Below are 17,234 nucleotides of genomic sequence, written 5' to 3'. Positions count from 1 at the left end.
ACATTCCAGCAGGCTTATCTGCCCGCATCTGTATGGACTGGACCAGACGACTGGTTGCCTATAGACTAATGTGTCACCACTGTGCATTCTCCCATTTAAAATGTCAGTCACTCATACATACTGTATATGCGTGTATGTGTGTGTGTGGGTGGGTGTGTGTGTATGTACAAACGTGTATGTGTGTGTGTCTGTGTGTGTGCCTGTCGCTCCTTACCTTTCCCATCCCGGGGTTCTCCTTGACCTTTGAGACGGCGTGAAGCAGGCATGGTGGGGCGGGGGGCGGGGAGAGCTGCAGGGTGCCACTGAAGTTGGTGGGGTAGATGGAGGGCTTCTGGGCTCCGGAATGCAGCAGAGAGGGAGACTGGTGCTTCTTCCGCTTGGACGAGAGGTTCAGCTTCTGAGCTGCCCTGGGAGGAGCAAACACAAGAGTTTAGCCTAACTTCAAAAACATACAATTTAGCCAGCCATCTGTAATATGCTGGCCAGGAAGGAAGATAGACGTCATAGGAGCCACCAGGCATCTCTATCTTCCATAGTCGACAGGAGAAGCGCGCTCCCAACCCTCCTCCACTCCCAATGCTACCTCCCTTTCATCTCCCCACTTCCTACCTGGGGCCAAGGCTTTGTAAAACGCTTCAGTTCTTCACTTCAAAACAGCAACATAGAATTCTCAAACGCTTTAATTTCAGCACTCCAATTGCTGATGCACTGCTAAAGACACAATGAAGCCCAATTCTGCAGCAAGGGTTTGCAAGTGTCTACATAAGAAAAGCAGCCATGACACCTGTGTTTTCAGTGGGCCAGCAGACGCTTGTCATGGTGCTAATGTACACTAAATGAATAAATGTATCTTCGTCAAACACGTACAGGTAAGGCTGTTGCAGTGATTCTGTTGAGTCACGGTAATCTCCTTTTATGCACTCTGGACATGCGTTTGTAGTACCCAACTTGCTAACGACCTGCCGGTAATGGTCTGGTACTCAGTACTCTAATGTCCCTCTAATCACTCTGACATCAATGCAAATGCAATCTAAAATCACATCAAACACTTATCATCAAAACAGTACTATGCTTTTAAAACTCACAACATTTTGTTACCTCACTGTGATGATCAGTCTGAAGAAAGAAGTTCAACAACAGGTTGCTTCAAAGCCAAACACAACCAAATGGACTGTGCTTTCTAAGGTGATTATTAACTCAAAGCATTTAAGATGTTGCATGTAGAACACCCAGAAGCATATTAGAGCTTATGCATATACTTATATGAGTCCGAAAACACCCCCACCTGAATTAAATTAATGATTGTGTAATAGCCTACAGCATATTATGCACGGCAGAAAAACATATATAAAAATGTCTACGGTGTCTTTGGAACATAATTGGTCTAGCCTATACTCCAAAATTAAACTAATTCTGGTGATCACCTTTGAGTGTGGACTGTATTATTATGCACATTGGATGGACTGGTTACCTTATGCTACGCTCCAAACGTTCTATCCATGAGTCTGGGAGAGAACGTATAGGCCTAGGCGATGCTGTTGGTTCATTGATGTGCAGGGTGGTTTACAGAGTTAGCCTTCAGTTACAGCGAATTTTATATTTGATTTTGAATAGCCTAGTAATAGGACATTTCTTATATTTTCATAATTAATTGGCTGATATTACCTTTAGCTACAGAATATCTCACCACCGTGCGTTTCCTTGGCACACAGAGATTGGGCGGAATATCACCTGTCGCTCAGCGAGAGACTGCATGCTCCTCAAACAGTGGTTGATGTGTGAAGTGAAATAAGTCTTCTTATGAGCCCAGACATGTCTATATCCTGTGTGGTTGATGTGTGAAGTGAAATAAGTCTTCCTATGAGCCCAGACATGTCTATATCCTGTGTGGTTGATGTGTGAAGTGAAATAAGTCTTCTTATGAGCCCAGACATGTCTATATCCTGTGTGGTTGATGTGTGAAGTGAAATAAGTCTTCTTATAAGCCCAGACATGTCTATATCCTGTGTGGTTGATGTGTGAAGTGAAATAAGTCTTCCTATGAGCCCAGACATGTCTATATCCTGTGTGGTTGATGTGTGAAGTGAAATAAGTCTTCTTATGAGCCCAGACATGTCTATATCCTGTGTGGTTGATGTGTGAAGTGAAATAAGTCTTCTTATAAGCCCAGACATGTCTATATCCTGTGTGGTTGATGTGTGAAGTGAAATAAGTCTTCTTATAAGCCCAGACATGTCCATATCCTGTGTGGTTGATGTGTGAAGTGAAATAAGTCTTCTTATAAGCCCAGACATGTCAATATCCTGTGTGGTTTCCACTCAAAAGACGACGATCCCAGCTGCTACTATATTTATTTCTCAGCAGCTCCGCTATAAAACCGGATTAGCTTCCTTGCATGATTTAAGAACGAACTGAGGGAAAGCAGCCTCCATTCGCTATTTGAGGGCATATATACGGATGACATGTCCTTTTTCCCCTGCCCCTGTTGCTGCCTGTTTGATAATGGGCCATTCTACACTGAACAAATATATAAACGCAACATGCAACAATTTATAGATTTTACTTGGTTACAGTTCATATAAGGAAATCAGTCAATTGAAATAAATGAATTAGACCCAAATCTATGGATTTCACATAACTGGGAATACAAATATGCATCTGTTGGTCAAAGACATCTTTTTTTTTAAAGTAGGTATCTGGTGTTACCACCATTTGTCTCATGCAGCGCGACATATTACATTTACATTTACATTTCAGTCATTTAGCAGACGCTCTTATCCCTAGTGACTTACAGTAGTGAATGCATACATTTCATGCATTTTTTTGTTGTTGTACTGTATCTGTACTGTATCTCCTTTGCATAGAGTTGATCAGGCTGTTGATTGTGGCCCACTCCTATTCAATGGCTGTGCGAAGTTGCTGGATATCAAATCAAAAATCAAATCAAACTTTATTTGTCACATGCGATGAATACAACAAGTGTAGACATTACCGTGAAATGCTTACTTACAAGCCCATTACCAACAGTGCAGTTCAGGAAGAGTTAAGAAAATATTTACCAAATAAACTAAAGTAAAAAATAATAAAAAGTAACACAATAACATAATCAAAACGAGGCTATATACAGGGGGTACCTGTACTGAGTCAGTGTGCCAGGGTACAGGTTAGAGGTAATTTGTAGAGGTAGCAGTGTACAAAACAAATGGTGGGGTCAATGTAATAGTCCGGTGGCCATTTGAGAATTTTTCAGCAGCAGTCTTATGGCTTGGGGGTAGAAGCTGTTAACTTGTTGAGGGTAGGGGGCAGTATTTGCACGGCCGGATAAAAAAACGTACCCGATTTAATCTGGTTATTACTACTGCCCAGAAACTAGAATATGCATATAATTATTGGCTTTGGATAGAACACACCCTAAAGTTTCTAAAACTGTTTGAATGGTGTCTGTGAGTATAACAGAACTCATATGGCAGGCAAAAACCTGAGAAGATTCTGTACAGGAAGTGCCCTCTCTGACCATTCCTTGGGCTTCTTGACTCTTTTTATTGAAAACTTAGGATCTTTGCTGTAACGTGACACTTCCTATGGCTCCCATAGGCTCTCAGAACCCGGGAAAAAGCTGAATGACGTCTTTGCAGCCCCTGGCTGAAAAGCATTAGCGCCTTTGGTAAGTGGTCTATCAGAGGACAATGAGACTGAGGCGCGTGCATGAGGCGACCCCATGTTTTTATTTTCTCTCTCTTTGAACGTAAACACGGTTTCCCGGTCGGAATATTATCGCTTTTTTACAAGAAAAATGGCATAAAAATTTATTTTAAACAGCGGTTGACATGCTTCGAAGTACGGTAATGGAATATTTAGAATTTTTTTGTCACGAAACGCGTCGGGCGCGTCACCCTTCTTTACACTTCAGATAGTGTCTTGAACGCACAAACAAAACAGAGGATATTTGAACATAACTATGGATTATTTTGAACCAAACCAACATTTGTTATTGAAGTAGAAGTCCTGGGAGTGCATTCTGACGAAGAACAGCAAAGGTAATAACATTTTTCTTATAGTAAATCTGACTTTGGTGAGGGCTAAACTTGGTGGGTGTCTAAATAGCTAGCCCTGTGATGCCGGGCTATCTACTCAGAATATTGCAAAATGTGCTTTCACCGAAAAGCTATTTTAAAATCGGACATAGCGAGTGCATAGAGGAGTTCTGTATCTATAATTCTTAAAATAATTGTTATGTTTTTTGTGAACGTTTAGTAAATTCACCGGAAGTTTGCGGGGGGTATGCTAGTTCTGAACGTCACATGCTAATGTAAAAAGCTGGTTTTTGATATAAATATGAACTTGATTGAACAAAACATGCATGTATTGTATAACATAATGTCCTAGGATTGTCATCTGATGAAGATCATCAAAGGTTAGTGCTGCATTTAGCTGTGGTTTGGGTTTATGTGACATTATATGCTAGCTTGAAAAATGGGTGTCTGATTATTTCTGGCTGGGTACTCTGCTGACATAATCTAATGTTTTGCTTTTGTTGTAAAGCCTTTTTGAAATCGGACAGTGTGGTTAGAGAGTCTTGTCTTTAAAATGGTGTAAAATAGTCATATGTTTGAGAAATTGAAGTAATAGCATTTCTAAGGTATTTGAATATCGCGCCACGGGATTCCACTGGCTGTTGCGTAGGTGGGACGATTTCGTCCCACCTACCCTAGAGAGGTTAAGGAGCCTTTTGGTCCTAGACTTGGCGCTCCGGTACCGTTTGCCGTGCGATAGCAGAGAAAACTGGAGCACGCTGTCATACATGTCTGATAAGTATGCAGGCCATGGAAGAACTGGGACATTTCAGCTTCCAGGAATTGTGTACAGATGCTTGTGACATGGGGCCGTGCATTATCATGCTGAAACATGAGGTGATGGCGGCGGATGAATGGCACGACACTGGGCCTCAGGATCTCATCACGGTGTCTCTGTGCATTCAAATTGCCACCGATAAAATGCAATTTTGTTCGTTGTCCGTAGCTTATGCCTGCCCATACCATAAACCCACCGCCACCATTGGCCACACTGTTCACAACGTTGACATCAGCAAACCGCTCACCCACACAATAACATACACGCTATCTGCCATCTGCCCGGTAAAGTTGAAACCAAGATTCATCAGTGAAGAGCAAACTTCTCCAGCGTGCCAGTTGCATTCAAAGGTGAGCATTCGCCTACTGAAGTCGGTGACGACGCTGAACTGCAGTCAGGTCAAGACCCTGGTACAGAAGAAGATGGCTGACGTTTTACATTCTCCCAACCAATTGTGCTCTATCCTGTACCCCCGCACACTGACTCGGTACCGGTGCCCCCTGTATACAGCCTCGTTATTGTTATTCTTATTGTGTTACTTTTATTATTACTTTTTATTTTAGTCTACTTCGTAAATATTTTCTTAACTCTTCTTGAACTGCAGTGATGGTTAAGGGCTTGTAAGTAAGCATTTCACGGTAAGGTCTACACTTGTTGTATTTGGCGCATGTGACAAATAAAGTTTGATTTGATTTGGTGAGGACGACGAGCACGCATATGAGCGTCCCTGAGACAGTTTCTGACAGTTTGTGCAGAAATTCTTCCGCTGTGCAAACCTACAGTTTCATCAACTGTCCGAGTGTCTGGTCTCAGACAATCCTGCAGGTGAAGAAGCCGGATGTGGAGGTCCTGGGCTGTGCGTGGTTAAACGCGGTCTGCGGTTGTGAGGCCGGTTGGATGTACTGCCAAATTCTCTAAAATGACGTTGGAGGCGGCTTATATTAGATAAATGAACATTCAATTCTCTGGCAACAGGACATTCCTGCAGTCAGCATGCCAATTGTACACTCCCTCAAATCTTGAGACATCTGTGGCATTGTGCGGTGAGACAAAACTGCACATTTTAGACATGTTCCCAGCACAAGGTGCCCCTGTGTAATGATCATGCTGTTTAATCAGCTTCTTGATATGCCACACCTGTCAGGTGGATGGATGATCTTTCAAAGGAGAAATGCTCACTTACAGGGATGTAAACAAATTTGTGAACAAAATGCGAGAAATAAGCTTTTTATGGGATATTTTATTACAGCTCATGAAAAATGGGACCAACACATTTGACATATTACTAAAGACAAGATTAAATTGAGAATAGTCTGTTGGGTAAAATATGATCCCTTGATGAGAGAACAGCGTGTGCAGCCTGAGGCATGGAATAGAGCTAAAGCTTTTTGGGGACTTTTTTTGAATCGTCAATAGGCTACAGTCACACCATGCAGCCCATATGTGTTTTGATTTCTAAGACATTCTACGGTTTGTATTATTCACAAAAATATTTGCCAAATAACTCAATCTAGTGTATTATTACTTTTACGCTCAACATAGCCACTTCATATGCACACTCGCTCAGGAATGGGAAAAATATCCTTTCTATTTTATTCAGTTCAATTATATTATTTTTAGTATAGAATCATATCATATAAAATAATGGCACGTGACTTATAAACATATCTTGTCTGCTAAATGAACTAGCCTACAGCCTATTGCATGGAACATAGCCATAAAACATACAATAGACTGATTCACATTCTGTTCTTCTGAAATACATTTTCTTCATATCATGTTTCTTTAGATCTGCCTAAAATAAATGATGGATTTATTGTGATGGTGTATATTAAATGGATTTATTTGACTTTTTAAAATGTAAATGTTCCAAAGGTGAGCATCAGCGGCTTGTACGCGTGGAGGCCTGGAGATGCTAAACATGTTTATGTTAATTAACGCTCATTTACCGTGAGACCGGCAGATATTTGCATGACAATAACCAGCTGACAAAATTTCATGACCGCCACAGCCCTACATACAGGCAATGGGAAAGTGATTGTGACAAGAAACGTTGTGCTATTTCATATGTTACTCCGGTATGAAGGTGAAGCTTGTTGGGAGCTCCTGATCATGTCCCATGGAATCAATGACTGATCCCAGAATCTCCCATTCACCGAGTCCCGTGATGGACAGATTTGGTGAGGAGAGTGAGAGAAATAGATCTCTCCTGGTACTGTGGACTAGTTAGACCCTGCGTCTCATTAAGTGGTTGTCTTTAAGCAGTTCCGCTGTTCTGGCGTTTAGCAGGGCTCTCAGGGTAAGATCCAGTTCTGTGATGAGACTAATTAAAATCCACTGTCATCCTTCTCGCTCTCTCGGAGGCGGAGAGTGAGCACTGGAGAAGAATAGATTGGCCAACTGAGTGAGACGCACGCATTCCTTTCAGTCTTAACTCTTGCTGCTCGCAAGACAGCGCCAATATCTGACTGCAACTCTACCAGCTCTGTAACTCTGTAAAAGTCAGCCACACTTATAACAGCCAGTGATATGGCACCACTGTGTATCAGTTACCACCAAACTTCATCTTAAAAGTCAAGGTCAGAGTAAAGGAATAGGCACAGGAAATTCAATGCATTGAATGCTTTTCAGTCACACAGTTAAGAATCAGAGAGATGCAAGAGACAAAGAAGCCGTTGTCAATAAGAGGGAGAGAGTGACGGAGAGAAATAAAGATGGTATGAGTGATGAAAAGAGGAGAAATGTGAAGAGGGAGGGTTACAGCTAGTGAGAGAGAGACAGTTCATGTGTCTCTCTCAGTGAGAGGCTGTTGCCTGAGAGCCCAGCATCCTGAGCTCATTAGTCCTGTTCTGGGCTCCTCCGGACAGGGTGGGCGGCTGCCAAAATATACCCCTCTCTACCCCCTGGAGTGACAGCCACACCCCTCCCCACCTTGCCCCCTCCCCAGTACAGCACGCCCCATGCAGCGACAGCCCAAGTGCACAATCAGGGAACACACCGCTGGCTGATGGAATAATTATTGCATCCAAGAGGGCTACAGGAGGAGGCTCTCCCCAGGGACCAGCCTGTGTATGATAGCATGAGGAAGAAAATGAGATGGAATAGATGAATGCGAGATGGTAAAAAATAAAGAGAAACTCGGCACATACAGTGTGTGTGTGTGTCGTTTGGTGTGTGTGTGTGCTTGTGTACATATCAGTCTGCACATTTCAGTCTGCACATGTATGAAAGGGAGGCTGCATTACACATTCATTTTTCAACAGAAAGTCTCTCTCTCTCTCTCAGATTAGTCACATTGAGATGCTATTGTGGAGATGCAAGGAATCTGCCAACATGACAAAGACACACAGCAACAAACAGTAAAATACAATTAACATTCGGATAGGATTCATAGGTTGCCTTTTTTGCTTTCCCCCCTGTCCCTCTGGGAGCCCATACGGCATTGCAGGGTATGCCTCTAACCTTGAGGGTTAAAGCCAGTCACACAATGAGAAGAAAAGGCACGTGTGTCTGCTTGAAAGGCGAGAGAGTCAGGTTTGTATTCTGCTGTTCCATCTGAGCCACTCAATGGGTGATGAGCAATAACAGTGAGCGCTTGCCTCTGTAACAACGCACACACACCCTAATGGGGAAATTAATTGCTTGTCACATGGCTTGCCCTCTTTTTTCTCTCTCTTTCTATTTCCCTCTCACCTTCAATGGAAAATGTGCAGGGAGGAGAGGCTCAGATTCCCTCACCCACTACAGCTTGCCCACCTGTTCAACACACATCTCCATACTAATGAAGGCATTTCAGTACACACACCTTGGGTCTGAATGCATGCTCAAACACATTAACTGCATTTCAGCGCAGCACAGAAAAGGGGAGAGAGATTCTGCAAGTTAGAGGATTATCAAGCAATACAGCACTGTATGTAGGAAGCAAACAACCAGCTTCAGTCTCTCTCAAATATTTTCTACAACATGCATGTCAAATTATGAAGGTTTACTTAAAATACTACATTGTATTTGGGCACTGTTGGACAATCTAATAAAAAGACAGTGGAAAAGACAGAGAGATAGAGAGTACTTACAGCTCTTTCCAATCCATTATCTAGTTAGTGGTCATAGTCAAAGAGCGCAAAAGTGTTCAAGCTCAACTTTAGGGTCCATGTCTCCATTTCCAAGGTTCTCCATTACTTTAGCATTAGAGACACAGAGAGAGAAGCAGAAAGAGGCGGGGCCGATCCCTTGCTGGGGCAAGGGGGGTCCTTTTTACTCTGATCACAATTATCGAGGGTTCCACTTGATTTCACAACGGTTTGTAGGGAGCAAAGGGGACGGGGTGGGCACCAACGTCATCCTAGCTGACTAGGAGAGGAGGGGGTGGATAGTAAAGAGGTCCCAGTGAGGGGGTCCAGACAGGTGTTCAGGTTGGAGCGAGAGGAGAAGGCAGAGAAGAAGAGATCAGAGGGGAGAAAAGCACCTCTCTGTACTCTGTACATATTCCAGTGAAACAAACACCTGTTCTGTGTCCGCGTCTGTGTTCTGTGTCCACGCCTCTCCAAAGTTCAGTCTCAGTTCAGAGATCCAATACCTCCAATAGAAGCAGATTCTCCAGCACTTTGGCAAGATGCTCTTACTCCTATCTCTCTCTAATTCACTCTCTCCTTTTCTGTCCTCTTCTCTTTCAGCCTCTCCTTTTCTGTCCTCTTCTCTTTCAGCCTCTCCTTTTTCAGCCTCTCCTTTTCTGTCCTCTTCTCTTTCAGCCTCTTCTTTTCTGTCCTCTTCTCTTTCAGCCTCTCCTTTTCTGTCTTTTTCTTTCAGCCTCTCCTTTTTCTTCTCCTTTTTCTTCCCTTTCACTTCTCTCCTCTCTCTTCATCCAACATCCAATTGGTTTGTGTTTATTTCTTCCCTCTGTTACTCTCTCCCAGTTAATCCATGCTGTTACATCTCTGCCATGTGGCTGTAGCAGGGAGTCCTGGTGGCTGTGTCCTTCCCTGTGCCCCGTGCCTCTGGTTGTGGGGATGAGGGGGCGGCAGCAGTCAGAGACATCCAGGAGGGGGAGAGAGAACCAGTGTGGAGCCTTGGCTAGGGGGGCTTCAGGGGAATGGGGAGAATTCCTGCTCCCGTTCCGGCTCTCAATCCTGCTCCTGCTGCCGGAGAAATGCTGGCAGCTGTCCTGCCGTGTCTCTCTCTCCTTTCCTCTCTCTCTCTCTCTCTCCTGCGCCCTCTCGCTCTCTCTTCTCAGCCCAGCCCCTTTTCCCTTTGACAGCCATACGAGGTGTCAGCACTCTACTGCTGGCTGCTCGCGGTGTGATCGGCAAGTGCTCTCGCTCTCTTTCTCTGTCTCCACACACTGACACGAGCGTGTGCGTACACACACACGCACGCACACACATACGCACGCACACACACGCGCACACTCACTATGCCACATGTTACGACCTGGCCGGGGTATCCTGGAATGATATTGACCTCAAGCCGTCAGTAGATGATGCCTGGCTATTCTTTAAAAGTGCCTTCCTCACCATTTTAAATAAGCATGCCCCACTCAAAAAATGTTGAACTAGGAATAGATATAGTCCTTGGTTCACTCCAGACCTGTCTGCCCTTGACCAGCACAAAAACATCCTGTGGTGTTCTGCATTAGCATCGAATAGCCCCCGTGATATGCAACTTTTCAGGGAAGTTAGGAACAAATATACACAGGCAGTTAGAAAAGCTAAGGCTAGCTTTTTCAAACAGAAATTTGCATCCTGTAGTACTAACTCAAAGAAGTTCTGGGACACTGTAAAGTCCATGGAGAATAAGAGCACCTCCTCCCAGCTGCCCACTGCTCTGAGGCTTAGAAACACTGTTACCACCAATAAATCCACTATAATTGAGAATTTCAATAAGCATTTCTCTAAGGCTGGCCATGCTTTCCACCTGGCTACCCCTACCCCGGTCAACTGCCCGGCAACCTCCACAGCAACCCGCCAATGCTCCCACCATTTCTCCTTCACCCAAATCCAGATAGCTGATGTTCTGAAAGAGCTGCAAAATCTGGACCCATACAAATCAGCCGGGCTAGACAATCTGGACCCTCTCTTTCTAAAATGATCTGCCGAAATTGTTGCAACCCCTATTACTAGCCTGTTCAACCTCTCTTTCGTATCGTCTGAGATTCCCAAAGATTGGAAAGCTGCCGCGGTCATCCCCCTCTTCAAAGGGGGTGACACTCTAGACCCAAACTGCTCCAGACCTATATCTATCCTACCCTGTCTTTCTAAGGTCTTCGAAAGCCAAGTTAACAAACAGATTACCGACCATTTCGAATCCCACCGTACCTTCTCCGCTATGCAATCTGGTTTCAGAGCTGGTCATGGGTGCACCTCAGCCACGCTCAAGGTCCTAAACGACATCATAACCGCCATCGATAAGAGACATTACTGTGCAGCCGTATTCAACGACCTGGCCAAGGCTTTCGACTCTGTCAATCACCACATTCTTATTGGCAGACTCGACAGCCTTGGTTTCTCAAATGATTGCCTCGCCTGGTTTACCAACTACTTCTCTGATAGAGTTCAGTGTGTCAAATCGGAGGGCCTGTTGTCTGGACCTCTGGCAGTCTCTATGGGTGTGCCACAGGGTTCAATTCTCGGGCCGACTCTCTTCTCTGTATACATCAATGATGTTGCTCTTGCTGCTGGTGATTCTCTGATCCACCTCTACGCAGACGACACCATTCTGTATACTTCTGGCCCCTCTTTGGACACTGTGTTAACTAACCTCCAGACGAGCTTCAATGTCATACAACTCTCCTTCCGTGGCCTCCAACTGCTCTTAAACGCAAGTAAAACTAAATGCATGCTATTCAATCGATCACTGCCCGCACCTGCTCGCCCGTCCAGCATCACTACTCTGGACGGTTCTGCCTTAGAATACGTGGACAACTACAAATACCTGGGTGTCTGGTTAGACTGTAAACTCTCCTTCCAGACTCACATCAAACATCTCCAATCCAAAATTAAATCTAGAATCGGCTTCCTATATCGCAACAAAGCATCCTTCACTCATGCTGCCAAACATACTCTCGTAAAACTGACCATCCTAACGATCCTCGACTTCAGTGATGTCATCTATAAAATAGCCTCCAACACTCTACTCAACAAACTGGATGCAGTCTATCACAGTGCCATCCGTTTTGTCACCAAAGCCCCATACACTACCCACCACTGCGACCTGTACGCTTTCGTTGGTTGGCCCTCGCTTCATACTTGTCGCCAAACCCACTGGCTACAGGTTATCTACAAATCTCTGCTAGGTAAAGCCCCGCCTTATCTCAGCTCACTGGTCACCATAGCAGCACCCACTCGTATCACGCACTCTAGCAGGTATATCTCACTGGTCACCCCCAAAGCCAAATCCTCCTTTGGTCGTCCTTCCTTCCAGTTCTCTGCTACCAATGACTGGAACGAACTGCAAAAATCTCTGAAGCTGGAGACTCATATCTCCCTCACTAGCTTTAAGCACCAGCTGTCAGAGCAGCTCACAGATCACTGCACCTGTACATAGCCCATCTGTAAACAGCCCATCTATCTACCTACCTCATCCCCATACTGTATTTATTTATTTATCTAGCTCCTTTGCACCCCAGTATCTCTACTTGCACATTCATCTTCTGCACATGTACCATTCCAGTGTTTAATTGCTATATTGTAATTACTTCGCCACCATGGCCTATTTATTGCCTTAACTTACCTCATTTGCACTCACTGTATATAGACTTTTTGTTTTCTTTTGTTCTACTGTATTATTGATTGTATGTTTGTTTATTCCATGTGTAACTCTGTGTTGTTGTATGTGTCGAATTGCTATGCTTTATCTTGGCCAGGTCGCAGTTGCAAATGTGAACTTGTTCTCAACTAGCCTACCTGGTTAAATAAAGGTGAAATAAAAATAAATAAATAAAAACATGAATACTTCATGCATAAAGGAACGCTCTCTACTTTTGCCTATCCAAGACTTCAAACAGATTTGGTTAGTATGCCTACAGCATATGCATGTGTGTGCCTGTCTGTCTGTCTGTGTGTTTTTGTTTTACTATCCTTGTGGGTACCAGAAGTCCTCACAAGGATAGTAAAACAAGGACAATTCGGAAACAAGGAAAAATGCTATTTTTAGATTTAGGGTTAGGATTACAATTACGGTTAGGCTTAAAATTAAAGTTGGGGTTAGGGTTAGGTTTAGATGTTAGGGTTAGGTATAGTATTAGGGTTAGGGTTTTGGGGTTAAGGTTAGGCTTAGGGTTATGTTTAGGGTTATGGTTAGGTTAAGGTTAGATTTAGGGTTAGGGTTAAGTTAGGCTTAGGGTTATGTTTAGGGTTATGGTTAGGTTAAGGTTAGATTTAGGGTTAGGGAAAATAGGATTTTGGATGGGAATCAATTATTTTGTCCCCACAAGGATAGCAATACAAAACTGTGTGTGTGTGTGTGTGTGTGTGTGTGTGTGTGTGTGTGTGTGTGTGTGTGTGTGTGTGTGTGTGTGTGTGTGTGTGTTATGTGTGTGTGTGTGGTTCTTTGTCTTTAGCTGAGAATGTAATTAGTTAGATGAATGAGATAATGTCATTAATTATAAGGAGTGACACATAGATAAGAAGCGAGATACTTAAGTGTGTGAAGACGGATAGACCACTGAATCAGATGCTGGCTGAGCGATGCTTTGACTCAATGGGAAGAGGGAGGGGAGGAGGACAGACAATGAACAGATGACAGGCAGAGAGGCAGATTTATGCTGGGCAGACAGAGACAGAGAGGGCACTCACTCTGGTCAAGGGGAAAAGGGGAAAGCAGTGTGTATGAGTGGGTGAAGCCAGTATGACAGTGGCCTATATTCCCATGACTGCCAATTTACCAGAAGGTAAAAGCTCTCTTCCGGTCTTGTTTAAAAGTCAGTCTGATTTCCACACCATTAGGGTGAGCAGAATGGCTCTGCAATTCAGCAGATAAATACAGTCACTACAGAGCTTTCCCACTGACACATTGCCCCATATCTGAGCTACAATGGATTCTGGTTTCTGGATTCGGAGGCACAAAACAAGCTACACTGTCCCCCATAATGCAAACAAAAATCAGTACAGAGTGACTTAGTTCACATATGATACCTTGGATGTTTTTGAAGGACAGTGATATGGAAAACCCCACCAACCCCTGGCCACCTCCTACCTACAGATCCACTGACCCCCTTCAGAACAAGACTGACAGCGATCAATGTCTGTACGACAAAACTAATGTGGGCATTGGTCATCATGACAACTTTGGTGAGTGGAGAGGTGTGGACATAGAACAGGTGTTTGTTTCACTGGAATATGTGAAATGTCAACCACTTGAAGAATTGGGGAATCCCTACTGTTGACCAATCACCGACGAAAGGGTATGGACTTCGTCTACCGACTTCGGCTTGCCTCGAGAAAAATTGTGCGCACGAACAGCCGAAAAGCCCTTGCCGAAGACCAAAACGAACAAAAACGTCACAAAACGTTGTCATAATATATGCATGCGGACGCCTTTAAACCCATTGGGATCAGGCTCGGTGTGGTTTCATGTGTACATCAAAACAGGGGAACTATAGGGAGTCACCATTGGGCCAAACTCTCCATACAGCCTCTCAACATCACCCTGTGTACAGACCCTTTGGACAGATAACGACTATAATATATAGAAATGAGCCAAGGTAAGATAAATGCAAGAACGACACTGGCAGCACAAATAAAGGCTCTGCTAGGCTTTTGTTAATGATAGAATGGACATCTACATTTGGGGCTGGCCTGCAGTGGGGGGGTGGGGCTTTCAAAGCTTCACAGTTTGGCCTGTTGTCAATAATCTCTCTGAACCCCTTTTCAGGCTTTGTCAAATTAGCAAGAGAAATTCCACTGGCCTGGAGAGTCATTAGTCGGCGCACCCATTAGCTTGTTTGTGCAAATTTGTCTCTGTTCCTCAGCCTAGCTCCAAAGCTCTTTAGGTAGCAGGACCTTTTCCAGCCTAATTACCATGTTGGCTCCATTTACTATCCCTGACATTTTCTTTCTCTGGTTTCCCCTCTTTTCTCACCAGACAAGATAACAGTGCTCTGGCCATTCATGCATGGATCAGATCACTGGGGCTGATATCAGACTGCATTAACCCCTCCAGTGTGGGTCTGCCTTCTCTGGTGATTAGCAGCAACCAAGCTCCTGTCTGTCTGAATGGAGATAGAAGCTCTGGGCTCCAGCCAGACCGTACATGTAAAACACACTGATAACAACCACATCACAATGAACGCCCATCTTCCCCATTATCCCCAGTGTATTTATACCCGTGTTCTCTGTTTGAACAAGGCAGTTAACCCACTGTTCCTAGGCCGTCTTTGAAAATAAGAATTTGTTCTTAACTGACTTGCCTAGTTAAATAAAGGTAAAACATTTGTTTTTTAATTGTCTGTTGTCAGTTCGTTTTTTTTCGTCAAGCCTACCAGCATTTTTCCCTTGCTCCTGTCTGTTTCTAGTTCCTGTTTTCTAGTTTTCCCGGTTTTGACCATTCTGCCTGCCCTCACCCTGAGCCTGCCTGCCGTTTCTGTACCTTGTCACACCACCCTGGATTATTGACCTCTGCCTGCCCTGACCCTGAGACTGCCTGCCGTTCTGTACCTTTTGGACTCTGATCTGGATTACTGACCTCTGCCTGCCCTTGACCTGTTGTTTTGCCTGCCCCTGTTCTAGTAATAAACTTTTGTTACTTCGACATTGTCTGCATCTGGGTCTTCCCTAAAACGTGATTGAGTCAAAACAAAACATCAGACTAAACAAAACATGAATAAAGAGAGGGGTGAGCTCAAAGAAGGGAAAGAGTGTGATGCATTAGTCTATGGGAGGAGAGGGTTGGGATTTGGATACGAACCTGGGTAAGGGTTTGGTTAGGTGCTGCTCAGTATGGTGAAGAGAGGAGTGTCTTGTGGGGGGGGGGGGGTCTTTAGGTGTGGCTTTAGGAGGGACTGAAAGATAGTGATGGTCTCCGAGTCAAGGATGGCTAGAGAGAGGGAGTTCCAGAGCCTAGAAGCAACACTGGGGAAGGCCCTGTCGCCGAAGATCCTTAGCTTCGACCTGGGAATGACAAGATGGCCTGCTGTGGTGGAACGAAGTGCGTGTGGTGAAGGGCTTTGTAGGTCAGAAGGAGGATCCTGTAATCAATGCGTTGGGAGAGAGGGAGCCAGTGGAGTTTACGGAGGACAGGGGTGATGTGCTGATAGTGTGGGTGAGGAGTCGTGAGTTGATGCTGGAGAGTAGTGAGTTGCAGTAGTCAAGATGGGAGGAGATGAATGAACGTATGATGTCATAGTGTAGCCCTGGCCTGGCAGCAGGAAGGCACGCCGCACCACATCAAGATTTACTATCAGGGTCACTGGGTAGATCATTAAGAACGGAGAAAAAACACCCACACACAAAGCTTTTCACAGGGAATTGAGGTAGCTAGCTATATCTCAGTGGACCAGAGACCCCATCTAAGTTCCCATGAATCCTCGGTTCCACTGAGTGACAGTTTCTCCTGATGTATGTTTGGTGATGTATATATACATGCATTAGCCCCAACACTGACTACATGTGGAGTGTATAGAGTGGACTCAGGGGGTCATTCAGAGTGGGCTCTTTAAATAACCTGTGGCGATGTGGGAAAATGGCTGCTTATACAGTGTGGAGGGGTCTAGTGTTACCTGGGCCCCATGGGGGAGGAGAGGGGCTCTGCATGTCCACTTCTCAAACTGGAGCTGTGGAATGACAAGGCTGACGTGTGATATCAGTGTGTCACCCATGGTTTAGTCTGGCTGTGAGCTCTGCCTCCTCTTTAGCTGGGATGTTAACCTCAATGAAATCCACCAGAATAAACCTCCTCTGGTGTCTCTCGACCTTTCTCTATTCTCTACATTAACCCCATCTCACTAAATGCAACTCATGCCTAAAACAGCAACTCATCACAGAAAATTGAAAGAATTTGTTCAAAGATCATTTAGACCACAGACAATGGGGCCCTGAATATTTTTGCAATTTTGCTTGTTTTATAGCATTGGCAATAACTTCTAGTTTCTCATCTCTGTTTTTCACCCTGTCCTTATTCGTTCCTGTCTTGCATCCATATTCAGGTTCCCTTCAACAAACCAACTCAAAGGGATGGCAACTCTAGTTCATTATCTACTCGGTCACTATAGAAGAGTGTGTCTCTCCAGTCGTCTTTCTGCAGAACATTAAAATGGAGGAGAAAACTAACATGCTTATCTCACTGTCTGTCAAATCTTATCAATCTTAAGCCTCTACCTCTTAACTGACTGCCTGCTTCCGTCCTGCAGTCTTAATGGTGCTCTTAAAGGGATGGTCCTTTCTGCAAGGCTC

General features: G+C 44.4%; 1 protein-coding gene across 5 annotated transcripts in view; it reads right to left on the bottom strand.

Annotated features, from left to right (window-relative positions):
- The window catches only part of LOC106610923 (kinesin-like protein KIF26A), a 97,486-nt gene that overhangs the window by 16,611 nt on the left and 63,641 nt on the right, over positions 1–17,234 (bottom strand). For 4 of the 5 annotated variants that reach the window (XM_045723485.1, XM_045723484.1, XM_045723487.1 and 1 more), the window contains one exon: positions 215–407. In XM_045723485.1, coding sequence (XP_045579441.1) covers positions 215–407 — 193 coding nt within the window. Of the gene's footprint in view, positions 1–214; positions 408–8,924; positions 10,184–17,234 lie in introns of those variants that run through there. The other variant, XM_045723488.1, reaches the window with a different exon arrangement.

Source organism: Salmo salar, chromosome ssa09 (genome assembly GCF_905237065.1).
Source record: "Salmo salar chromosome ssa09, Ssal_v3.1, whole genome shotgun sequence".
Taxonomy (NCBI): Eukaryota; Metazoa; Chordata; class Actinopteri; order Salmoniformes; family Salmonidae; genus Salmo; species Salmo salar.
Note: the sequence above shows the minus strand (reverse complement) of the source record. Positions and strands in the feature narration are given on the sequence as shown.